This window comes from Mustelus asterias, chromosome 8 (genome assembly GCF_964213995.1).
Source record: "Mustelus asterias chromosome 8, sMusAst1.hap1.1, whole genome shotgun sequence".
Classification (NCBI taxonomy): domain Eukaryota; kingdom Metazoa; phylum Chordata; class Chondrichthyes; order Carcharhiniformes; family Triakidae; genus Mustelus; species Mustelus asterias.
In genome coordinates this window covers 50,620,224-50,646,334 of record NC_135808.1, presented here as the reverse complement: position 1 = coordinate 50,646,334, position 26,111 = coordinate 50,620,224, and the positions used below count along the sequence as shown (strand labels likewise).

The window sequence follows — 26,111 nt, the reverse complement described above, 5'->3', positions numbered from 1 at the left end:
TGAAGATATAAGATTTAGTACGGTGCCTCCACACACATATCAGACTGTGGAGAAATTCCATATTATCAATGTACAGGAAAACTGACAGGAATTAGTAGTTACACAGCCCGTGACAGGAGCTGGGAGAAACACAATCACATTTCTGATCAGTTTATCACAGGAAGATAATGACGGAACATATCAGGGGCAGAGGGATAGAAACTTCTTGAAGACTTTCAAGACAGTCCAAACCTCCCCTACACACTGCTGCATTCTCACAGGAGATTGCTTTCTACCTCATAGAACCCCTACAGTGCAGAAGGAGGCCAATCGACCCAGCTAATCTGCACCGACAACAATCCTCCCCAGCCCCTATCCCCATAACCCCATTTATTCACCCTGCTAATCCCTCTAACCTACACATCTTGGGACACTCATGGTCAATTTAGCTTGGCCAATCAATCTAACCTTTGGAGTGTTGGAGGAAACTGGAGCACCCGGAGGAAACCCACACAGACACCGGGAGAATGTGCAAACTCCACACAGTCACACCAGGCCGGAATTGAACCCATGTCCCTGGCGCTGTGAGGCAGCAGTGCTAACCACTGAGCCATTGTGTCTCCCGAGTCATTAAGTTCACACACAAACACAGAAAATGCTGGAAAATCTCAGCAGGTCTGACAGCATCTGTGGAGAGAGAGCAGAGTCAACGTTTCAAGTCTAGAGTCTTGAGGGCGAGCGACGACCCAGGAGATGCCAGAGTGAGGGATAAGGTAATGGTTCACCGGGAACCGGAACGCCCGGGATTTGTTTCAGATTTCAGCAGACGCAGTATTTTGCTTTTATCTTAGACATCTATTTTACTGAATCTTTATTTAACCAGGTGAGTCAGTTGAGAACCAATTCTCATTTACAACAACAACCTGACCAAGAGGCTATCGCCACAGCAACAGAAATGACAAAATACAATTGATTGAAAGATTAAAAACAATCCAACACAAATTAGCAGTGACAGAGAATTGACAGTTTAGTCAGTACAGGATCAGTTAACAGAGATTTAACCTTTCAGTGAAAGGCTTCCATGGACAGGATGAGATTCCTATCCGCAGGATTAGAGACTGACATTATTCACACTTTCTGCTACAGATCCCTGACTCCTTTACGGTGACAAACTCTCATCGTGTGGGTCGGACCCTCACTGGTTATGTATTCAGTCCAAGGTGGGACAGGAGGTTAAACATCGACGCTGCCCCAGACCGAATGTCTCGGGGAGCAGTGGAGAGAACCCTGACCACAACCAGAAAGTTGATGGAACAAAGCAATCGAACAATCCCAAGGGGAAGGGGGCAGGTGAACCTGGCCACAGGAAAGACTAGGAAACCGGAGGATTCAGTGAGAAATCGAGGGGAGATGGTGAGAATGCAGAATAAATGGAGGGAAGTAGGGAGGGTGACAGCAGCTGGTGAAACTGTTACAGTTTAATAGTTAGTCTGTGTATTTGCTGTTATCAGAGAGCTGTTGTGATCCAAAGTGGTGCAGATGCTCATTGTAATAACTGGAGGAGACTCGATTTGGAAATAACTAACTAAAGGCTTTATTGATGAGAACTATTTACAATGAAGGGTTTAACAGCACAACGATACAGGTCTACTCCCAACAACATCCTGACTCCAACTGAAGCCTCCAGCCCCAGGAATGATCACCCTCACTCCCGATTGGCCCAATATCACATCCTCACACTCCATTGGCTCCAGCCTGGTCATGTGGCCCGTGAAGGATTGCCCCTTAAAGGGGCCAGGCTCACACACTCCTTCCCCAGTAACATCTTGGACTCCCTATGATAAAACACCAAGTAAAACAGTTAACACATAGGCAGAGAAACAACAATATTACAGAAGGGACACCAGGGAAAGACAGTTCATAATGTCAGCTGGTCCAGAGATTTCCAGAACCTTGCGGAACGCTGCAACTCTGTCAGGGGCTCTTCAGCAGCCATCGACACGGGATCCACTGATGGGGTGGATGTGCTAACCACCTCTGGAGCTAGGCCCTGGACGGCCCCTTCCTCTGACTCACCCACCCAAGCCAGAGGCTGCCTTGGCCTCACCATGGACATGGAGCTGTCTTGTTCAGAGGCTGCTACACACAAACTGGATACAGGGCCCACTTGCTCAGCTCCTGGAACTGGCTCTAAACTCTTGCGTAGGTAGCCAACATGCTCCTTAACTCTTCGGCCCGGTGTCTCCCCCAAATATGAGACTGGTCCTGTCTTCTCCACAACTCTCCCTGGTACCCAGGTGGGTCCGCCACCCAAATTCCCTCTCAACACAAGGTCGCCATCATTAAACAATCCGTCCCCTTTCTGAGAGTCACAATATTCTTTCTGAGAGGCTTGCCGAGCCTCCACCCCCACCCCCCGACAAATTTGGAGACACTAAATCTAAACAGGTACACAGGCACCGACCCATTAACAACTCTGCAGGTGTGACCTCGGCATGACCCCAGTGATGGCGTGAGGTGTAGTGTTGTATGACAGCAAATAACTGCCCAATCACAATGGAACGGCCATTTGAACCTGCTTCACATGAAGCCTTGAACGTCAGCATGGCTCGCTCCGCCAACCCATTCGAGGCAGGATGGTCGGGGGCTGACCTGACAGGACAAATGTCATTAAACTTGACCAAAGTCTGAAATTCATCAGCGTGAATGCTGCTCCGCTGTCTGATAGCAACGCTTCAGGAAGACCATTGTTGGAGGTAAATAATACCTTTGAGACTAGTCGTGAGTCAAAGTATAGTGGTTTATTTTCACAATTGTGGGAGAAGTCCGATCCCTAACGCGGTCTCCAGACTTCACACCGAATATGAGTTAAGATCAAATATTTATACATATATTTTCGTCCCTGGTCACGTCCGCATCTTCCCATGATTATTGCTGCCTCAGCGATTCCATCCTTCACATAGTCCGCGTAATCATGGCCATCTCAAGGCTGTCTGTTTTGTCATCTCTATGTGGACATTTTATGTTCAGTTATATTACACAGTTATTTTTACACAGAGGGTGGTGGGGGCCTGGAATGCGCTGCCAAGTAGGGTGGTGGAGGCAGGCACGCTGACATCGTTTAAGACTTACCTGGATAGTCACATGAGCAGCCTGGGAATGGAGGGATACAAACGATTGGTCTAGTTGGACCAAGGAGCGGCACAGGCTTGGAGGGCCGAAGGGCCTGTTTCCTGTGCTGTACTGTTCTTTGTTCTTTGTTCTTTGACTCCTGTGGGTTGTTTAGATTATAAGTTTGCACAAACAAGTTAACTGATGTACAGGGGCCTATATAACACTTTATATCGGTGAGGATGAATAGTATATAATGAATATATATGAATCTATGATTATACGATCACAGAAGGCATACATGTCAGCTCCACCGTGTAAAACAAAGATACATAATATAACTGAACATAAAATGGAGTCTAGCTTAGCTTATACCAGCTGGGTTAGCCACATTCCTGACATACAATTAGCTGGGAAAAATCATGAACTTGTACACAGCAGCTGCTTCCCTTATCTGGGTGACGAAAACAAGTTCTACAGACACAAAAACAATGAGCTCCACAGTGAGTCTCACAAATCTCTAAGTATTACAGAGTTCGGGTCTCAATGCTTAAGTGTTACAAAGTTCATGAACCCATTCCCATCTTCACCATGGATCACAAAGATCTGCCTCAGTTTATCGATGGTAAATGGAGACTGTGATGGGTCTCATGAGCTGATCGTCCAGCCACTTGGAATGGGCATCGACTGACATCAGGAACATCTGCCCCCAAAAATGTCCAGCCAAATCTACATGAAACCTTTTCCACAGACGGGCCGGACATCCCAAGGGAGCATGTTCGCTGGTGGAGGTAACGCTTGCTGAGTCAGACAACTCTCACACTGCCCAACCGTTTGTTCAATGTCTCTGTCAATGCCAGGCCACCAGACATAACTTCTGGCCAACACTTTCATTCTGCTCTGGCCAGTTTGGGTATCATGTAACTCTTGGAGCAGTGGCCATTGCACAAGGGGTGGTACGCTGACACAGACCCCCCGACAATAGCACCCCATCTTCGCAGGGTATCTGGTCCCTGCAATGTAAATACAGCTTCATTTGCTCTGCCTTGTCCAAGTGCCACCCGGTCAGTACCATTTTCTTGCCCTTTGCTAACACCGGCTCCCTATCTGTCCACGTCTGAGTGTGGGCTGCTGAGACAGGCAGGGTGTCCAAATAATGCAGAGCCAATACTATCTCCTGTGGAACAGGCGGTGACGGTATGGTCTGGGGTAGTGGCAGGCGGCTCAATGCATCTGCATTTGAGAGCTGTGTTCCTGGCCTAAGCTGGAAGGTTTAGATGTTTAGTGCCAGCAGCAATGCCCATCTCTGCCCCCTGGCAGAGGCAATAGGTGGCACTGGCTTATCCTCCCGGGAAAGCCCCAACAATGGCTTACGGTCTGACACGATGGTGAAATGCCGCCCATAGACGTATTGGTGAAATTCCTCACTGTGTAGATAACTGCTCGGCTTTCTTTATCGATTTGTGAGTACATTTTCTCAATGTCTGACAAAGTCCGCAAAGCAAATGAATTTAGCCTCTCCGTCCCATCTGCCAGTCTATGGGATAGAACTGCTCCAACTCCATATAGCGTCATACAGTCACACAGCACAGAAACAGGTCCTTCGGCTCACCATGTCTATGCTGGCCATCCAAACCAATCTATACTAATCCCATTTACCTGCTCCCATATTCGAACCCCGGCTAATACAAACAACAAAGAACAAAGAACAATACAGCACAGGAACAGGCCCTTCGGCCCTCCAAGCCCGTGCCGCTCCCTGGTCCAAACTAGACCATTCTTTTGTATCCCTCCATTCCCACTCCGTTCATGTGGCTGTCTAGATAAGTCTTAAACGTTCCCAGTGTGTCCGCCTCCACCGCCTTGCCTGGCAGCGCATTCCAGGCCCCCACCACCCTCTGTGTAAAATATGTCCTTCTGATATCTGTGTTAAACCTCCCCCCCTTCACCTTGAACCTATGACCCCTTGTGAACGTCACCACCGACCTGGGGAAAAGCTTCTCACCGTTCACCCTATCTATGCCTTTCATAATTTTATACACCTCTATTAAGTCTCCCCTCATCCTCCGTCTTTCCAGGGAGAACAACCCCAGTTTACCCAATCTCTCCTCATAACTAAGCCCCTCCATACCAGGCAACATCCTGGTAAACCTCCTCTGTACTCTCTCCAAAGCCTCCACATCCTTCTGGTAGTGTGGCGAACAGAACTGGACGCAGTATTCCAAATGCGGCCGAACCAACGTTCTATACATCTGCAACATCAGACCCCAACTTTTATACTCTATGCCCCGTCCTATAAAGGCAAGCATGCCATATGCCTTCTTCACCACCTTCTCCACCTGTGACGTCACCTTCAAGGATCTGTGGACTTGCACACCCAGGTCCCTCTGCGCATCTACGCCCTTTATGGTTCTGCCATTTATCGTATAGCTCCTCCCTACATTAGTTCTACCAAAATGCATCACTTCGCATTTATCAGGATTGAACTCTAAGTATTCCAATTGCCTTCTTCATCGCACTATCCCTCAGGGATTCATGGACTTGTACACCAAAGTCCCTTTGTTCTTCAATTCTCCCTCGGGACCTACCATTCATTTTGTATATCCAACCTTTATTAAATCTCCCCTCACACTTATCAGGATTAAATTCCACGTTTCATTGCTCTGTCCACCTTCCCCATCGGTGGTGACGTTCACGAGGGGTCATAGGTTCAAGGTGAAGAGGGGGAGGTTTAACACAGATATCAGAAGGACATATTTTACACAGAGGGTCGTGGGGGCCTGGAATGTGTTGTCGGGCAAGGTGGTGGAGGCGGACACACTGGGAACGTTTAAGACTTATCTAGACAGCTATATGAACGGAGTGGGAATGGAGGAATACAAAAGAGTGGTCTAGTTTGGACCAGGGAGCGGCGCGGGCTAATTGTTCTTTGTTTCTCGTTTCAAGGCTTCATTCTATGATCATCTTGCTGGTGCCAGTACAGAGCGAGACTGCGGATAGTTGGGAACCTGTCTCGGGGGCAGGGAATTCAGATGGTGTTCGTAAAGCAGAAGTGGAAATGAATAGGGTTGGGAAGCATTTTCTGATCAGGGCCAGTGTGATCTCCTGGACTCGTTTCGATCGCCTCAGGGGGTCGAGAGGAATTTCCCAGATTTTTTTTTCCCCATATTGGCCCTGGGGTTTTCACTCTGGGTTTTCGCCTCTCCCTGGAGATCACATGGTCTGGAATGGGGGGGTGGGGGTGAGTTAATAGGTTGTGATGAACAAAGCATCGTAGCTGTGAGGGACAGCTCGGTGGATAGGATATTAGGATGTAGATAGGCTGGAAAATTGGGCGGGGATCCTGGATTCAGGATTCAATCCTGGACCGGGGAGCGGCGCGGGCTTGGAGGGCCGAAGGGCCTGTTCCTGTGCTGTATTGTTCTTTGTTCTTTGTTCTTATCCCCAAAATGCTCACACACTGATACTTCAACAACTTACCCAGCTTCATTCTCGAGGATTAGGTCGAGCACGGGCCATCCCAAGTTGGATTATCGATCTACTGACATAAAAAGCTCTGGAATCACTTCAAAAACTCCACCCTGTCTAATCCTTTCACACTGAGGTGATTCCATTAATATTGGTGAGGTTGAAATCCCCGACTACTGCAGACCTATTCCTCTCACACCTCTCTCTGTGATTTGCCTACATATCTGCTCCTCCATCTCCCTCTGAGTGTTGGGAGGCCTGTAGTGTAATCCCAGCACAATGATCGCCCTTTATATTTCTCAGCTCCACCCATATGGCCTCATTTGAAGAGTGTTCCAATATCTCCTCCCTCATTACTGCAGGCTTGGTCTCTTTAATCAATAAAACAATGTCCCCTCCTCTCTTACATACCCCACTCCCCCCCGACCCCCATCACACCTGAAACTTCTATACCCTGGAGTGTTGAGTTGCCAGTCCTGCTATTCTTTCAACCATGTCTCAGTGATTGCAACAATCTCATATTTCCACGTGCTGACCAACTCTCTAAGTTCATCTGCCTGACCAGACAGGCTCCTTGTATTAAAATAGATGCAGTTTAGCCTTCCAATCTTCCCATGTGCCTTATCATGCCCAAGTCTTCTCTGCCTGCTGGACTGACCGAGTTTTCCTTCTATATCTGACTGAATCTCACTCCAAACTGTACATCTACAGTGTGTCCCATCCCCCTGCAAAGTATGGCGAGGCGTCACAAGTGATTCCGAATGGTTTGCTCGGGTCAAAGTGCACGAGCAATGACGATGATTGTAAAGCTGGCTTGACTTTTACTAAAGTTTCTTTCTGCGCTTCTCCCCAATTCCATCGCTGATGTTTGTTTAGAAGCTGGTGTGGGGAGGGGGGGACCAGAATTGTTGCTGAGTTCAGCAGGAACCTTCCAGTTGAGGAAGCCATTGGGAGGCTGGTGATCAGGGAGTGGGGGTGTTGGGGCCGGCAATTGGAGGGGTGGGTGGGGGTTGGGGAAGCCATCAGGAGGCCAGTCTATTGGGGAAGGGGAGGTGGGGGTGGGGGGGTTGGGGGCTGTGATCAGGGGAGTGGGGAATTAGGTTGGGGAAACCATCGCGAGGCAGGGATGCGGGGCTGCTGATCCAGTCCTCACGGGTGGGATTAACCCCGTCCACTGGTGTAAATCCCTGACGGATTTTGTGAAACACCGAGTGCTGGAAATTCAACTAAATACACCCAGAAAACGGCAGGAAAATCTCCCATTTTTCCGCCCCGATGGCACATTATTTTCTGGGAAATTTGCCCCCATCTTTTGGAGAGAGTGATGGACACAATGTACATTGGACATGACCCACTAATAACACTCCGTCTACCTTCAACTCATTGTTTAACCTCCAGCCCACCTCCTGTTCCAATCCAGATGTTTCAGTCAAGGACTCAGTAGGTCTATAACACAGGAGGAGGCCATTCAACTCTTCATGTCTGTACTAGCTGTTTTATTAGAGTCATTCACAACTAACAGCTCAGTTTAATGTGTGTTGTGGGAAAGTGACTGGAATGTTTTTTTAGAGGCAGGACGAGTGAGAAACATGAACGGATCAGAGAGAGTCAACACGGATTTCAAAAGAGTCATTTATGTTCAACTCAGCCGCTTACATTTGTGAATGAGCCACTAATGTGCTCATAAAGGAATGTCTCTGGATGTTATTTCTATGCATTTCCAGAAGACATTCGGGCAGGTGCCACATGAGAGGCTGTGAATAAAAATGGAAGCGTATGGAATTTGAGGAAAGCTTTTGCCATAGATAAGGAATTGATTTGGAGGTAGGAGACAGAGAGTAGGGATAATGTGTGTGTATTCCAATCAGCAAGCTGTGAATAGTGATGTCCCCAGGGATCTGTGCTGAAGCCTCAGCTTTTCACTATATTTGACAATGACTTGGATGAAGCAATAGAGAGACACATATCCAAGATTACTGAGCACACTAAGTTAGGCAGCTTAGAGGAGGTTACAGAGATAGGGAGGGTGCAGGATAGGGAGAGATTTGAGAGGCAGGATGTTTATGTTAAAATCGGGGCATGGCTGGACCGGGGGTCAGTGTAGGTCAGTGAACACAGGGGGTGACGGGTGAACGGGATTTGGTGTGAGTTCAGATCCGGGCAGCAGAGTTCTGGGTGAGCTGATGATAACGGAGGGTGGTGGGTGTGAGGTCGGCCAGGACAGCATTGGAATAGTAATGTTCAGAGATAACAAAGACACGGATGAGATTTTCAGCAGAGGATGATGTGAGGCAGGGGGGACTCGGGAGATGTTACTGAGGTGGAACTAGGTGGTCTTAGTGATGGAGTGGATGATGTGGTGGGAAACTCATCTCAGGGTCAAATAGGACACCATGGCTGTGGAGTGTGTGGTTCAGTGTCAGACACTCCAATGGGGAAGGGATGGAATCAGTGTTGAGGGAACAGAGTTTGTGATGGGGTCTGAAGACAATGGCAGATGGAGTTCAATGTGGAGAATGTGAAAACATCCACTTTCAACCGAAGAAAGAGAGAGCAGTGTAATCTTTGTGATGTGGAGGATTTGGAGGGTCAGATCGGGGTCAAAGATGAGGCCAATGTTGTAGAGAGTCTGGTTGAGCAGCAGACAGTGCTCAGGGGGAGGGATGGAGTTTGTATCGGGAGCTGAAGACCAATGGCTTTGATCTTCCCAATGTGTTTCCCAGTGAGCCTGGCTCCTCAGTCCTGACTGCTCTGAGCTGCTGTTCTTTTCACTGATTGGACAGTTATTGTTAGAGATTCAGACCACAGCACAAATCCCCAGTGTCAAAAATAACTGCAAAGACTGTCAGATCGGAAGATTGAAACGTAACCAACAGAGGAAGTGAAAGAAGGAGCTCAGAGCAGCTGGATGTTTGTTACTGAGACGGGAGAAAATGGTGAACCGTGTCCACTACCTCTAATCTCCCAGCACAGAAGGCACAGTGGGATACAGTCAGGAGGGAGTTATCCTGGGAATCCTCAACAACATTCCAGACTCCATGTAGTCTCTCAGTAACATGTCAAACACGGACAAGGAAACCTCCTCTGGTTACCACATCCTGTCCACCCTCAGCTGATGAATCAGTTCTCCTCCATGTTGAACAGCACTTGGATGAAGCACTGAGGGTGGCAAGGACACAGAGTGTACTCTGGGTGGGGACTTCAATGTCCATCACCAAGAGTTACTCGGTAGCACCACCACACACCGAGCTGGCCGGGTCCTAAAGGACATAGCTGCTAGACTGGGACTGCGGCAGGTGGTGAGGGAACCAACAAGAGGGAGAAACATACTCGACCTCATCCTCACCAACCTGCCTGCCGCAGATGCATCTGTCCATGACAGTATCGGTAGGAGTGACCACCGCACAGTCCTTGTGGAGATCAAATCCCATCTTCACATTGAGGAACCCCTCCATCGTGTTGTGTGGCACTGCCACCGTGCTAAATGGGATCGATTTCAAACAGATCGAGCAACTCAAAGCTGGGCATCCATGAGGCACTGTGGGCCATCAGCAGCAGCAGAATTGTACTCAACCACAATCTGTAACCTTATGGCCCGGCATATCCCCCACTCTACCATTCCCACCCAGCCAGGGGATCAACCCTGGTTCAATGAAGAGTGCAGGAGGGCATGACAGGAGCAACAGCAGATATACTGAAAAATGAGGTGTTAACCTGGTGAAGCTACAACACAGGACTGTGTGTCAAACAGCAGAAGCAGCAAGTGATAGACAGAGCTAAACCATCCCACAACCAATGGATCAGATCTAAGCTCTGCAGTCCTGCCACATTCAGCCGTGAATGGTGGTGGACAATTAAACAACCCCCTGGAGGAGGAGCTCCACAAATATCCCCATCCTCAATGATGGAGGAGCCCAGCACATCAGTGAAAAGAAAAGGCTGATACATTTACAACTGGATACAGCAATGACTCTGTCTCCTGACAATAATCCAGCAATAGTCCTGAAAACTTGCGCTCCAGAACTTGTCGTGCCCTTAGCCAAGCTGTTCCAGTACAGCTACAACACTGGCATCTACCCGGCAATGTGGAAAATTGCCCAGACATGTCCTGTATACCAAAAAACAGGATAATTCTATTCTGGCCACTTACCACCCCATCAATCTACTCTGAATCATCAGTGAAGTGATTTAAATTGTTGACAGTTCTATCAAGCGGCACTTACTAGCAACAACCTGCTCAGTGACACTCAGTTAGGGTTCCGCCAGGGTCACTCAGCTCCTGACCTCATTACAGCCTTGGTTCAAACATGGACAAAAGAGCTGAACCCCAGAGGTGAGGTGAGAGTGACTGCCCTTGACATCAAGGCAGCATTTGACCGAGTGTGGCATCTAGGAGCCCTCGCAAAACTGGAACCAATGGAAATCAGGGGGAAACTCTCCACTGGCTGGAGTCACACCCAGCACAAAGGAAGATGGTTGTGGTTATTGGACTTTTAAGTTTAAGTGTCAGTATTAGTGTCACAAGTAGGCTTACATTAACACTGCAATGAAGTTACCAGCAAAATCCCTTAGTCACCGCACTCCGACGCCTGTTCGGGGACACTGAGGGAGAACTTAGCATGACCAATGCATTTAACCAGCAGGTCTTTTGGACTGTGGGAGGAAACCGGAACACCCGGAGGAAACGCAAGCAGACACGGGGAGAGCATGCAAACTCCACACAGACAGTGTCCCGTGCCAGGAATTGAACCCGGGTCCTTGGCGCTGTGAGGCAGTAGTGTTAACGAGTGTGTCACCGTGCCACCCAATATGATGAGAAGATGGTTGTGGTTAGCGGATTGCAATCTGAGATTGCCTTGGGACATCACTGCAGGAGTTCCTCAGGGTAGTGTCTGAGACACAACCATCTTCAGCTGCTTCATTAATAACCTTCAGAAGTGGGGATGTTCACTGATGATTGCACAATGCTCAGCACCATTCACAACTCCTCAGATATTGAAGCAGGAACATTCGTGCCACACAAGTGCCACGGAATCACCATCTCCAACAAGAGAGAATTTTAACATCTCCCCTTGACATTCAATGTCATTACCATTGCTGAATCCCCCACTGTAAAATCCTGTTGGATATGATTGACCAGAAACTCAACTGGACCAGCCTATAAATACTGTGGCTACAAGAGCAGGTCAGTGGATAGGAATCCTGCGGTGAGTAACTCACATCCTGACTCTCCAAAGCCTGTCCACCATCTACAAGGCACAAGTCCGGAGTGTGATGGAATACTCTCCACTTGTCTGGATGAGTAGAGCTCCAGCAACACTCAAGAAGCTCAACATCATCCAGGACAAAGCAGCCCCAGTTGATTGGCACCCATTCACAAACATTAAATCCCTCCACCACTGTCGGACAGCAGCAGCAGTGCGTACCATCTATAAGATGCCCTGCATGAACTCACCAAGGTTCCTGAGGCAGCACCTTCGAATACCATGACCACTATCATCTGGAAAGACAAATGTAGCAGATCCCTGGGATCAACACCACCAGGAGATTCCCCTCCAAGCCACACGCCATTCTGACGTGGAAATACATCTCCATTCATGCACTGTCGCTGGGTCAGAATCCTGAAAACGCTCCCTAACAGCACTGTGGGTGTATGTACACCTCATGGACTGCAGCAGCTCAAGAAGGCAGCTCATCACCACCTTCTCAAGGACAATTAGGGATGGGAATAAATGCTGGTATAACCAGTGACACCCACACCCCGTCAATGAATACATTTTTAATAATTCCTACTTTATACAATGTCCCATTCGATCTGTTAAAATCTGGATCCTGTCAGCAGGATATTTGACTGCAAGAGCCTTCACCACTGTGTCTAATTCTGTCCCCAACCAAAATCCACACAGAACCTGAATTTATATAGCACCTTAGTGTACAACATAGCCCGTTATGTTTCACAGAGCAGCATAAGAGGAATGGGGGAGGGGCTGGGGGTAGTTTAGGAAGAGAGATCGAAGGCTTAGGTGAAAGAATGGAGTTTGATGGGGAGAGAGACAAGGAGAGGGGGAGGGATTAGGGGTGGGAGGTCAGAGAGCAGGGCCTGGGCGTCTGAAGGCTCTGCTGTCAATGGTGGGATGAAGGAAGCAGTGATGGGTCGGGGAGCAGAGTCAGCAGATGGAAGGTGAGGGAGAAATGTGAGTCTGGAGCAGGAACGCAGGGTAGGGAGGAGTGAGGTCATGGAGGGAATTGGAGGGCAGTGAGGTCAGGGGTAACAGATCAGTGAGGCCAGCGGTAACAGGTAAATGAAGTCAGGGGCGATAGATCACTGAGGTCAGGGGCGATAGATCACTGAGGTCAGGGGCGATAGATCACTGAGGTCAGGGGTGATAGATCACTGAGGTCAGGGGTGATAGGTCACTGAGATCAGGGGTGGCGTTGGAACGACACTTGGTATGAGACAGGATCCGGATCCACTGCATTTGGGACAAGTTGGGGTTTATGGATGTGGGGAGCTGGGTGAGGATATCGGAATAATGGAGTTAGTAGGCGGGACATGCAGGGATAAGGGTTTCTGTACTTAAGGGACTGATGTAGTGTAGAGACAGACAATGTTGTAGAGATGGAAATAAGAGGCCTACATGATGGAGAAGATGTGGAGTTTGAAGCTCAGCTACTGGAGGCTCCAGTGGGAAGGAGGCCCATGTTTACTGGTCCCTATTGGAGGCTCCAGTGGGAAGGAGGCCATGTTTACTGGTCCCTATTAGAGGCTCCAGTGGGAAGGAGGCCCATGTTTACTGGTCCCTATTGGAGGCTCGAGTGGGAAGGAGGCCCATGTTTACTGGTCCCTATTAGAGGCTCCAGTGGGAAGGAGGCCATGTTTACTGGTCCCTATTGGAGGCTCCAGTGGGAAGGAGGCCATGTTTACTGGTCCCTATTGGAGGCTCCAGTGGGAAGGAGGCCCATGTTTACTGCTCCCTATTGGAGGCTCCAGTGGGACATCATGGTCGATGTGGAGCAGTTTCTTTCTGTTGTAAACATGTCATTGCCCACCTTTGCGGAGGTCACAAAATGGATAAAAGGGAACTTGTAGCTGTGATGTACAGGGAATTCGAAAAGGTATTTGATAAATTGCCACTTCAAATGTTACAACACAAGATACGATGGTGTGTGGGTAAGACGATGGTGTGTGGGTAACATATTAGCATTGATAGAGGATTGGTTAGCTAACCAACCAGAGAGAGAGGATAAATGATTGTTTTGGGGTTGGGAAGCTGTAATTAGTGGAGTTCTGGAACAATCAGTGCTGGGACCACAACTATTCACAATCCGTATCAATGACTTGGATGAAGGGAGTGAATGGAGCTGATGTCCCAATGACACTAAGATAGGTGGGAAAGTAAGTTATCAAGAAGCGGTAGAGAGTCTGCAAAGGGATAGGGACAGGGGAAGTGAATGGCGAAACATCTGGAGTATATCCTGGGTAAATGTGAAGGTGTCCACTTTGGCAGGAAGAATAGAACAGCAGTAAACTATTGAAATGGAGAGAGATTGCACAACTCGGTGCTACAGAGGGATCTGGCTGTCCTGGGACATGAATCACAACAAGTTAGTCTGCAGCTACAGCAAGTGATTAGGAAGACAAATGGAATGTTGGTGTTTATTACCAGGAGAATGGAATATAAAAATAGGGAAGTTTTACTGCAGCTGTACAGAGTCTCGGTGAGACCACATCTGGAATACTGTGTACAGTTTAGGTCTCCTTATTTGGAAAAGGATATCATTGTGTTCGAAGCAGTTCAGAGAAGATTCACTCGACACATTCCTGGGGTGAGGGGTTATCTTATGAAGAAAAGTTGGACAGGTTGGGCCTGAACCCATTGGAGTTTAGAAGAATGAGAGGTGATCTTATTGAAACATATCAGATTGTGAGGGGACTGACAGAGTGGATACCAGGAGGATGGTATCTCTTCTGGGGCAGAGCGAGCTGAGAATACAGAAGAACAAAGAGAATGAGCGGTGTGCCACAGGGATCGATGCTGTGTCCACTGTTATTTGTCATTTATATTAATGATTTGGATGAGAATATAGGAGGTATGGTTAGTAAGTTTGCAGATGACACCAAGATTGGTGGCATAGTGGACAGTGAAGAAGGTAATCTCCGATTCCAACCGGAATTGGGCCAGTGGGATGACAAATAGTGGCGGGAGTTTAATTTAGATAAATGCGAGGTGATGCATTTTGGTAGATTGAACCGGGCAGGACTTACTCAGTTAATGGTAGGGCACTGGGGAGAGTTACAGAACAAAGAGATCTAGGGATACAGGTTCATAGCTACTTGAAAGTGGAGTCACAGGTGGACAGAGTGGTGAAGAAGACATTCGGCATGCTTGGTTTCATTGGTCAGAACATTGAATACTGGAGTCAGGACGTTTTGTTGAAGTTGTACAAGACATTGGTAAGGCCACACTTGGAATACTGTGTACAGTTCTGGTCAGCCTGTTATAGAAAGGATATTATTAAACTAGAAAGAGTGCAGAAAAGATTTACTAGGATGCTACCGGGACTTGATGGTTTGGGTTATAAAGGAGAGACTGGATTGGCTGGGACTTTTTTCTCTGGAGCGTAGACGGCTGAGGGGTGATCTTATCGAGGACGATAAAATAATGAGGGGCATAGATCAACTAGATAGTCAATATCCTTTCCCAAAGGTAGGGGAGTCTAAAACTCGAGGGCAGAGGTTTAAGGCGAGAGGGGAGAGATACAAAAGTGTCCAAATGGGCAATTTTTTCACACAGGGTGGTGAGTGTCTGGAACAAGCTGCCAGAGATAGTAATAGAGGCGGGTACAATTTTGTCTTTTAAAAAGCATTTAGACAGTTACATGGGTAAGATGGGTATAGAGGGATATGGGCCAAATGCAGCAATTGGGGTTTGGGGTTTTTAAAAAAAGGGCGGCATGGACAAGTTGGGCTGAAGGGCCTGTTTTTATGCTGTAAACCTCTATGACTCTATGAGATAAAGTGATGGAGAAACTGAGAGGAAGAGAGGGAGGGAGAATGAGAAGAGAGAAAGAAAGAGTGAATGAGAGGGTAAACAAGGAGTGTGAGACGGGAAGGACAAGAAAGGGAGACAGCGAGAGTGTGGTGGATAGAAACAGAGACTAATGGAGAGTTACTCAGAGAGTGAAAGAGACAACAATGAGGGAGAGATATTAATAGAGTGAGGGAGACAGAGACTGAGGGACAGATATTGAGAGAGAGAGAGAGTGAGGGAGAGATATTAATAGAGTGAGGGAGACAGACTGAGGGACAAATATTGAGAGAGAGAGAGAGAGAGCGAGACAATGAGTGAGGGAGAGATTTCGAGAGACAGAGACTGAGGGACAGAGACTGAGGGACAGAGACTGAGGGAGGGAGAGAGAAGAAGAGGAAGTGAAAGGTGCTGACGTGGTTTCTCTGGGTCAGACCATTTACAAACTGAGGAACAGGCAGTGAGACTCTGACAGGCTGCAGCTTTATAAAGCAGAGCCCAGTGAAGGGAGAGTTTATCAGTAACCAGGCACAGGGACACGACCACACACCATGATTTCAGCCATCCAGCTGCTCTGGCCTCTGGCATTCTGCATCGCAGGTACAAATCTCTCTCCTTCCACCTTGAATATTTTCCTGCTCTCCATTTCAATCCAATTCTCCTGACTTGTGATTGAAGGGAAAATGCTGAAAGGAGAGGAACAGTCAGTGTCTCCAACAATATCTCATTGTACAGCGTCTTTCTGTGACAGTTCTTACTTCACTCTGTTTCTTTATTACCCCTCAGGTATCAATGGAGACATCATCATGACCCAGTCTCCCCCGGTGCTGTCAGTGAGCCTGGGCCAGACCGCCACCATCACCTGTACGGCCAGTCAATCTGCTAGCAGTTACGTGAGTTGGTACCAACAGCGTGAAGGACAGAAACCGGCTCTGCTGATCTACTATGCATCAACACGATTCACAGGAATATCCGACCGATTCACCGGCAGTGGATCTGGGACACAATACACCCTGACAATCAGCAATGTACAGAATGAGGATGTCGCTGATTATTACTGTCAGTACGGTTACAGCTCCCCCTACACAGTGATACAGAGCCTTACAAAAACCCCAACACACACAGCACCACCTCCTGTACTGACACATCCCACAGTTTTATGTAATATATAATAATGGACACACAGTCCCACCTCCTGTACTGACACATCCCACAGTTTTATATAATATATAATAATGGACACACAGTCCCACCTCCTGTACTGACACATCCCACAGTTTTATATAATATATAATAATGGACACACAGTCCCACCTCCTGTACTGACACATCCCACAGTTTTATATAATATATAATAAAGACAAGAAAGGAAACTGGACAAATTATTTGCACTGTCCACTACACACTCCAGTCCCTGTGGTGTCCACCGCTCGCTGAAGGCCTCGAGTTTCCCTCTTACTCTCCATGTCCACATATGAAGAGCAGCTGAAAGATTCATCATCTCAAATTAGAATTCTCAACTCTCCCGACAAAACACTGAGACATTGAGAGAAACAGAGAGAGAGAAACAGAGAGAGAGAAACAGAGAGAGAGAAAGAGTGAGAGAGAAAGAGTGAGAGAGAAAGAGTGAGAGAGAAGAGATGAGTGAGTGAGTGAGTGAGGCAGAGAGCAGAGGTTTTTGTACAGCTCCTGCACTGGAAGCTGTCAGTGTGCCTTACGTTCGGTAAAGGAACCAAACTCAGACTGAGTAAGTAAAGCCCAATCCTCCGTTATTAACTCTTTCAATGCTGAAACTTTCTCAAACACAAATGCTGAATAGTTGAAGGTGTTGGTGAGGAAGCTGCAGTCAATGAAATGGTTGATTGAAGAACATTGTGTGGAACAGGGAGCCCAGCTGTATTTCTTTACTTCCATTCCCCCCTTTAAGCAGCAAGATATAAGTAAGCAGCTTTTACTCACCGTGTGGAGGAGATCTGGACGTTTGCAGACTGTGCTCACATTCCTGCAGCATGGAGTGAAATCACTCTCTAGACTCCTGTCAGTCTCAGTGTGACACACACAGGCAGAGTTTGATGTGAAGTCGGACTCCCTGTCACACTCTCTGATATAACTGATCACAGCACCAGCACAGTGAGACACCGAGGTGCCACCTCCCCCAGCTTTCACTCTGCTCTCTCCACTCCCTGCTTATCTCTTGCTAACGTTCTGATGACAAACAGCTACAGCAGGGCCCACAATCCAGTGGCTTCAGTGTTCCAGGCTTTTGGGGAGACTCTCAGTTACTTTCTCTCTGGGACGAGTTCAGTCCAATATTTATCCCGGATCCAACATCACTGAAAATGCTGATTGTTCTCATTGCTGTGAGTGGGATCTTGCTGTGTACATGTTGTGACCAGTCCTCAGACAAGGTCCCTCATTTGTTAACTTCCTGAACTGGATCCAAATTTTGTTTTGCTCCTGGGTGAGGAGTAATCAGCTGGAACCCTGCACTCGATTGGTCACAACAGGGTTCATTTAAAATGGATCCCTTCACCCGTGGAAACCTTACACAGTCCACATAGTCCTTTATTAGCCTTTGAATCTCTACAGTGCAGAAGGAGGCTATTCAGTCCATCGAATCTGTACCAACTCTCTGAAAGAGCTTCTTACCCAGGCTCCCCACCCTATCCCTGTAACCCTGCGCATTTACCATTGCTAATCCACCAAAAGAACACACTAGGGGTAATTTAGCATGGCCAATCCATCTAACCTGCAGATCTTTGGACTGTGGGAGGAAACTGGACCATCCGGAGGAATGTCTCAACTCACATTCTGTCACACCCGCACCAGTACACAGAGCTCAGGTGTGCAGTTGGATTTTTAACCCATTTCCCTGTTGTTTCCTGAAAGGTAACAAACAAACATGTCTTTCACCCTCGAGTCAGTTTACTTTGAACTCAGACCATTTCCACATTCTGAGGTATAACTCAACAGCAGATGGGTTTTGAATGTCTGCTGAGATGTGACAATCAGTCTCCATTGTTTCCGTAACAAAAGGAGATTAAAGTTTAGTCTGAGACATTTTTTCTATCTCCATTTCTATTTCCTGTTTGATGAAATCCCTGACATCTTTCAGGTGTGACATTCCATCTTCTCTCAGGACAATCAGTCAAATATAACCCACATCGGAATTTTCCAGAAGCTGGTCACTTTACATTCTCGGCCATCTTGGCTCAGTCATCGTCTCATAGAAATTTACTGCACAGAAAGAGGCCCTTCAGCCCATCCTGTCTCTGCCGGCCATTAAGCACCCAACTATTCTAATCCCATTTTCCAGCACTTGGTTCATAGCCTTGTATGGTTTGGAATTTCAAATGCTCATCTAAATACTTCTTAAATGTTGTGAGGGTTCCTGTATCTACCATTGTTTCAGGCAGTGAGTTCCAGATTCCCAACAGCCTCTGAGTGAAAAAGTTTTTCCTCCAATCCCTCAAAATCTTCTGCCTCTGAGATTAAATCTATGCTCCCTGGTTTTTGAACCTGCTGCTAAAAGGGGAAAAGTTTCTTCGTATCTGCTCTATGTCTTCATAATTCTGACCTGCTGCGGTTATACAGGTCCTTGGTGAGGCCGCACTGGGAATATTGTGCGCAGTTTTGGTCTCCCTATCTCAGGAAGGATATATTTGCTCCAGAGGGAGTGCAGAGAAGGTATCCCAGACTGATTCCTGTTATAATGGGACTGATGTATGAGGAGACATTGAGTTGGTTAAGACTTGTATTCACTGGAGTTCAGAGGCAACTCATGGAGACCTAACAGGTGAGGGGGATTAGTGAGGTAAATACATGGGGTTATGGGGTAAGAGTTGATGCAGACTCGATGGGCCGAATGGCCTCCGCCTGCACTTCAGGGATTCTATTGTCCATGTCTGTGCCGGCCACCAAGCACCTATCTATTCCAATCCCATTCTCCAGCATTTGGTCCGTTGCCTTGTATACTTTGGAATTTCAAGCGCTCATCTAAATGTTTCTTAAATGTTGTGAGTGCTCCCACCTCCACCACCCTTTCAGGCAGTGAGATCCAGATTCCCAGCACCCTCTGGGTGAAAAGATTTCCCTCAAGTCCCTCAAAATCTGCTGCCTCTGTGATTAAGGGGAAAGGTTTCCTCATATCTACCCTATCTCTGTCCCTCGTAATTCTGTCTTTCTGCAGTTATACAGGGCCTTGGTGAGGCCACACTGGGAATGATGTGTACAGTTTTACTCTCCTTATCTGAGGAAGGATGTTTTTGCGACAGAGGGAGTGCAGCAAAGGTTTACTGGAATGATTTCTGCGATAGTGGGATTGATGTAGGAGGAGAGATTGTGTTGGTTAAGATTATATTTTTTTTAAAGTTTATTTATGAGTCACAAATAGGCTTACATTTACACTGCAATGAAGTCACTGTGAAAATCCCCATGTGGCCACATTCTGGCGCCTGTTCGGGTATACTGAGGGAGACTTTAGCTTGGCCAATTCACCTAACCTGCACACCTTTTGGACTGTGGGAGGAAACCTTAACACCTGGAGGAAACCCACACAGACATGGGGAGAATGTGCAAACTCCACACAGACAGTGACCCAAGACGGGAATCGAACCTAGCCCCCTGGCACTGTGAGGCAGCAGTGCTAACCACTGTGCCACCGTGCTGCCCCCACTGCAGTTCAGAAGAATGAGGGGAGAATCGTATAAAAATCTATAAAATTCCAACAGGACTAGACAGGGTAGATACAGGAAGCATGTTCCCAGTGCTGGGAGCGTCCAGTTTGAGGCGTCATAGTCTGAGAATATGGGGTAAACCTTTTAGGACTGAGGTGAGGAGAAATTCCTTCACCCAGAGAGGCGTAAACCTGTGGAATTCACTACCACAGAAAGCAGTTGAGGCCAAAATATTGTACGTTTTCAAGAAGGAGTTAGATTTAACTCTTGGGGTGAATAGGATCAAAGGATTTGCGGGGGAAGACAGGATCTGGCTACTGATTGGATGATCAGAAATGATCATGATGAATAGTGGAGCAGGCTCAAAGGGCCGAATGGCCTCCTCCTGTTCCTATTTTCTGTGATTCTGTGCAGACCTGCACTTATCACCCATCCCTAATTGCCCTGGTGAAGATGGTGCTGAGGTGGTGGAATAAGTTCTACTCCAATGAGTATCGGCCCAACCTGCTCAAGCTTTCCTCATAAGACAATCCATTACTCAGTGGAATCAGCCTCGTGAACCTTCTCTGAACTCTTTCCAATGCTACTATATCCTTCCTTAAGTATGGAGACCAAAAGTGTCCACAATATTCCAGGTGTGATTTTCTCAAGGTGCTGTACAGCTGCAGCAAAACATCCCTACTTTTATACTCATCCTCATTGCAATGAAGAGCAACATTCCATTTGTCTTCCTAATTTATTGCTGTTCCTGGATGGAAAGACATCCAGATCACTCGATAGAATCTCTCCAGTTTACTAGTATTCTGCTCTATCCTCCTGCCAAAGTGGACAACCTCACATTTTCCCATATTATACTCCATCTGTCAATGTTTTCCCACTCACTGAACCTATCTCTATCCCTTTTCAGATGCTGCATCCTCCTCACAACTTGTATTTCTACTTTTCATTTTATCATCAGCACGTTTAGTGACATTCCTCTCATTCCCTTCATCCAGCTCATTAATATAGATTGTAGAGTAAAACCCCAAACAACAACCATCTTCCATTGTGCTGGGTATAACTCCAAAGAGCGGAGAGTTTTCCCCTGATTCCCATGGGCTCCAGTTTTGCGAGGGATCCTTGATGCCACACTCGGTCAAATGCTGCCTTGATGTCAAGGGCAGTCACTCTCACCTCACCTCTAGAGTTCAGCTCTTTTGTCCATGTTTGAACCAAGGCTGTAATGAGGTCAGGAGCTGAGTGACCCTGGCGGAACCCAAACTGAGTGTCAGTGAGCAGATTATTGCTGAGTAAGTGCTGCTTGGTAATCGCTCTGGATATGTTCAGATCACATTGCTGATGATCGAGAGTAGACTGATGGGGCGGTTATTGTGCGGATTGGATTTGTCCTGGTTTTTGTGCACAGTTCATAACCGGGTAATTTATCACAATCTTGGGTTGATGCCAGTGTTGTAGATGTACTGGAACAGCTTGGCTAGGGACGCTGGAAGTTCTGGAGCACAAGTCTTCAGGACCTCCAGAGGAGGTCGAGATGGATCATCCACGTGGCACTTCTGGCTGAAGATTGCTGCAAGTGCTTCAGCCTTATCTTTTGCACTGATGTTCTGGGTTCCTCCGTCATTGAGGATGGGGATATTTGTGGAGCCTCCTCCTCCAGTGAGTTGTTTAATTGTCCACCACCATTCACGGCTGGATGTGGCAGGACTGTAGAGTTTTGATCTGATCCATTGTTTGTGGGATGGTTTAGCTCTGTCTATCACTTGCTGCTTCTGCTGTTTGACACACAGTCCTGTGTTGTAGCTTCACCAGGTCAATATCTCATTTTTCAGTACATCTGCTGTTGCTCCTGCCGTGTCCTCCTGCACTCTTCATTGAACTGAAAGCAGCAGAGAATCCACAGAAACAGACTGATGTTTGTCTGATTTGTCTGTGTGTTTATTAGATGTGACTGAGCAGATAGCAAGAGTTTCAGCAGCAACAAAGACATTTCTCTAGTTCACCTCCCACTTTCCGCATCCACTTCCAAATCCTCATGGGGAAAGGGCTCAGCACCTGTCAGCGACTGGTTAAATGTCCCCCCTCTAGACTACAGGCCTCCCATAATCTGCTCTCCATCTCTCTCCTGAAGACACTCTCTCTGGCTGGGGAACAGCTCCACCCTCCCCAAGTGGCCTCATTCCTCATTTTTCAGTATGTCTGCTGTTGCTCCTGGCATGTCCTCCTGCACTCTTCATTCAACTGAAAGCAGCAGAGAATCCACAGAAACAGACTGATACCTCAAATCCCACATCATCCAGGCTGAGATCCAGTGCAGTATTGAGCGAGTGCTGCACTGTCAGAGGTGCCGTCTTTCAGATGAGACAATCTGATATCTGTCCTCTCAGGGGGTGTGAAAGATTCCATGGTACCATTGGAAGAAGATCAGGGAGTTCTCCCCAGTGTACTGGTCAATATTTATCCCTCAATCAACATCACTACAAATCTGCTTATCTGTTCATTCTCACTCTGCTCCCTGGGATCTTGCTGTGCACAATGAGCTGTAAAACACTTTGGGACATTCTGAGGTGGTGACAGGTGCTATAGAAATGTAATTCTGTCTTTGAGGTTGGAGATTCCTGATCCTAACCCTCACTCATTATCCACACACTCACACCCTCCAGAGTTCATGGGGTCATTCGGAGCAGTGACCCTGTCTGACTCCTGGACACTGAGACTAATTCTAACCTCACCCTTGACCTCAGCCAAGTGCTGGGCAGTAAGGTTTGAAATGAAATTTAGAAGCTTCTACACTGACAGCCAATCAGAATGCTGTGTGAAGTGTGTTGATCCAAGTCTGCTGCAATGTTCTGGGATAAAGTTCTCCTGATCTGTGTGTGATCTGAGGTTTGTTGATGCTCAACCTGTATCCCCCAGACAGACTGAACAATAGTTCCAGCTTCCTGACTGGTTAACAGTCTCTTAAAGGGACACTCTGTCTTTAAATACTCTCACTATTAACCATTTCAGTGCTGAATTTGTAGTAATCTTCTTTACAGATGTTTTAGTTACATTGCAAAATGATTGAACCAGCTTCAAATCAAACCTTTACCCTGAACTAACTTGAAATCCAACTTGCCACTTTCCAGTACAGCACAGGAAACAGGCCCTTCGGCCCTCCAAAAATCCATCCCTTGGATCCCATCAGCTTTTAATTTTAAACAGCATTATCCGTCCTCCAGTCCTCCCACACCACACCTGTAGCCAGAGAGGATTGGGAAATAATGGTCAGAGTCTCTGCTTTTTCTTCCCGTGCTTCCCTTCGCATCCTGGGATACATTTCACCCGGGCCTGGGAATTTCTCCACTTTCAAAGATGATAAGCACATTAGTATCTCCTCTCTCACTATCATTATCCCATTAATTATTTCACAATCCCTCTCCTCCTGAACTACAATGTCAACTTTGTCCCTCCCATTTGTGATATCTGATGTAAATTATTCATTAAGAACCATCACCGTGTCTTCTCCCTCCACACACAAGTTATCTTTTTGCTCTCTCATCAGCCCGATTTAATCCTTAGTTATCCTCCTTGCAATGTCCCACGCTATTGCTTGATGAACATATTTGTCCTGAACTCCATCTCCAGCTCCAATATCCTCCCACTGCTCTGACACTGATTTACCTTCAAGTCGCTGTTTCCTGTCCATTTTGGCAATTACAGTAAGATGTCTCACAACACCATGTTAAAGTCCAACAGGTTCATTTGGTAGCAAAAGCCACTAGCTTTCAGAACAGGCTGTTCCTTCGTCAGGTGGGTAGGAGTTGTGATCACAAACAGGACACAAAGACACAAACTCAATTTACATGAATAATGATTGGAATGTGAGTCTTTACAGCTAATCAAGTCTTAAAGGTACAGACAATGTGAGTGGAGGGAGCATTAAGCACAGGTTAAAGAGATGTGTATTGTCCCCAGACAGGACAGCGAGTGAGATTTTGCACATCCAGGCAGGTTGTGGGGGTTACAGATAGTGTGACATGAACCCAAGTTCCCGGTTGAGGCCGTCCCCATGCGTGCGGAACCTGGCTATCATTTTGGCAAATCCCAGTTTCGTGAAATTGGCCTTTTCACAATTTACAATGTTTACTCTCAATCGCTCTTTCCCCTTTTCCATAACGACTCTAAATCTAACTGTATTATAATCACTATTACCCAAATGCTCTCCCACTGATACACCTTCCACTGCCCAGATTCATTCGCTAAAACTGCCCAAAACTGCCCCTTCTCTTGTTGGGATTGTTCCGTGCTGGTTAAAAAAGTTCCCCCGGAATGGATTTTCGGAATTGTGCAATGTTGAAACATTGACACTGATTTGATCCCAGTTTATATTCGGGAAGTTGAAAGCCTGAAAATGGCAGTGATTAAAATTCCTTCTCTTCTCTTTCAGCCCGTGAGAATTCACAACCCACGCTGACCCTGCTGCCCCCCTCCCCGGAGGAGGTCAAGACCAAGGGCACTGCCACCCTGGTGTGCCTTGCCAATCACTTCTATCCCGATGAGGTGGAGGTGAAGTGGAAGAAGGATGGTGCAGCCATTTCCAACGGGATTCAGACCAGCAACTACCTGCGAGCTTCAGACAACACCTACAGCGTCAGCAGCCTGCTGACCCTCTCTGGCTCCGACTGGGAGTCCAACGCCCGCTTCTCCTGTGCCCTCACCCACGTGAGCCTCTCCTCTCCCCTCAGCAAGAGCGTCAGGAGATCAGAATGTGCCTAGAGTGTTAGAGACAGTCCACAGAGGAGACACAACTTGGAATAGAACAGGGGTGAGCTGGGAGGGCAAAGGTCATTGTCAGCACTGAATTACAACTCTCGTCATTCTCGGGACTGAGTCTGAGACACTTCTGAGGGTCAGGAGTTAAAGCACGTTATTGGGATAGTGTAGAGGGAGCTTTACACTGTATCTAACCCTGTGCGGTTCCTGTCCTGGGAGTATTTGATGTGGACCGTGCAGAGGCAGCTTTACTCTATATCTAACCCCGTGCTGTTCCTGTCCTGACAGTGTAGACTCGTGATAACAAGTATAACCTCTGGAAGATGCTGAAGAGTGTCAGCTGTACAATAATAATGTGACCCTGTGAAGTGTCTGCTTCAGTAAACCAGACCTCCTTCCTGCTCACCCTGCAGTTACAATTGAAGCTTTAGTCACTGTTTAAAGGGACAGGATTCTCATGTTATTGAGAAAATCTCCACAAGTGTTTTAATAAACCTCCATTCTCCCTGTGAATTTCTCCAGCTTCCTCTGGCTGGGCTGTTTTTTCTGTCAATGTCAATGTGTAAAAGGTAATAAACATTAAGAATATTCAGTTTCTGTCTGGTGAGTGCTTTGGAAATGTCCCACCTCCCCATCAGCTGATTGGCTGCATTTCACCAAGAGATTGTCCTGATTGGCTGCTTGGCCTGTCAATCAATGACACATCAGCAGAAGATTGGATTCAAAGCCAATGATCATTCATTTGAAAATGATCAGTTTGATCTGGGATCTCTTGAGTGACAAGATTGAAAACAGAAAAGAAACTGAAAGTTGCTGGGATCAAACCATCACAATCACAATTCTCCACCCCATATTCACCACCTCCCCCTTGACCTTAACAATCTCACGTGGTCTCACTGCTCCCATAGTTTCAATCAGAGATCAGACCATCTCTGATCACTTCCTTGTATCACTCCCCAGCCACATCCTCCATCCACACCTCCAACCCTACCCCCTTCTGTATCCATCCCTGCAAAAACCTATTCCCCAATCCACTGACAACCGCACTTTCCAATTCCCATCTATCGTAAATTTCATTTTACCAGAAGCCAGTTGA

General features: G+C 47.2%; 1 long non-coding RNA gene and 1 gene segment (V, D, J or C); one reads left to right on the top strand and one right to left on the bottom strand.

The window, feature by feature from the left end:
* Window positions 1–823: 823 nt before the first annotated feature.
* On the bottom strand, window positions 824–20,532 carry LOC144497140 (uncharacterized). The gene is made up of 3 exons (XR_013498517.1): window positions 17,547–20,532; window positions 16,138–16,273; window positions 824–1,814 (listed from the first exon to the last, which is right to left on the bottom strand). It is a non-coding gene; the product is annotated as an uncharacterized LOC144497140 (long non-coding RNA).
* LOC144497139 (Ig kappa chain V region Mem5-like) lies at window positions 15,983–25,607 on the top strand. The segment is given in 4 exon segments: window positions 15,983–16,187; window positions 16,374–16,675; window positions 17,289–17,334; window positions 24,690–25,607. Coding segments are annotated over 4 exon segments (726 nt in total).
* Window positions 25,608–26,111: the final 504 nt, after the last annotated feature.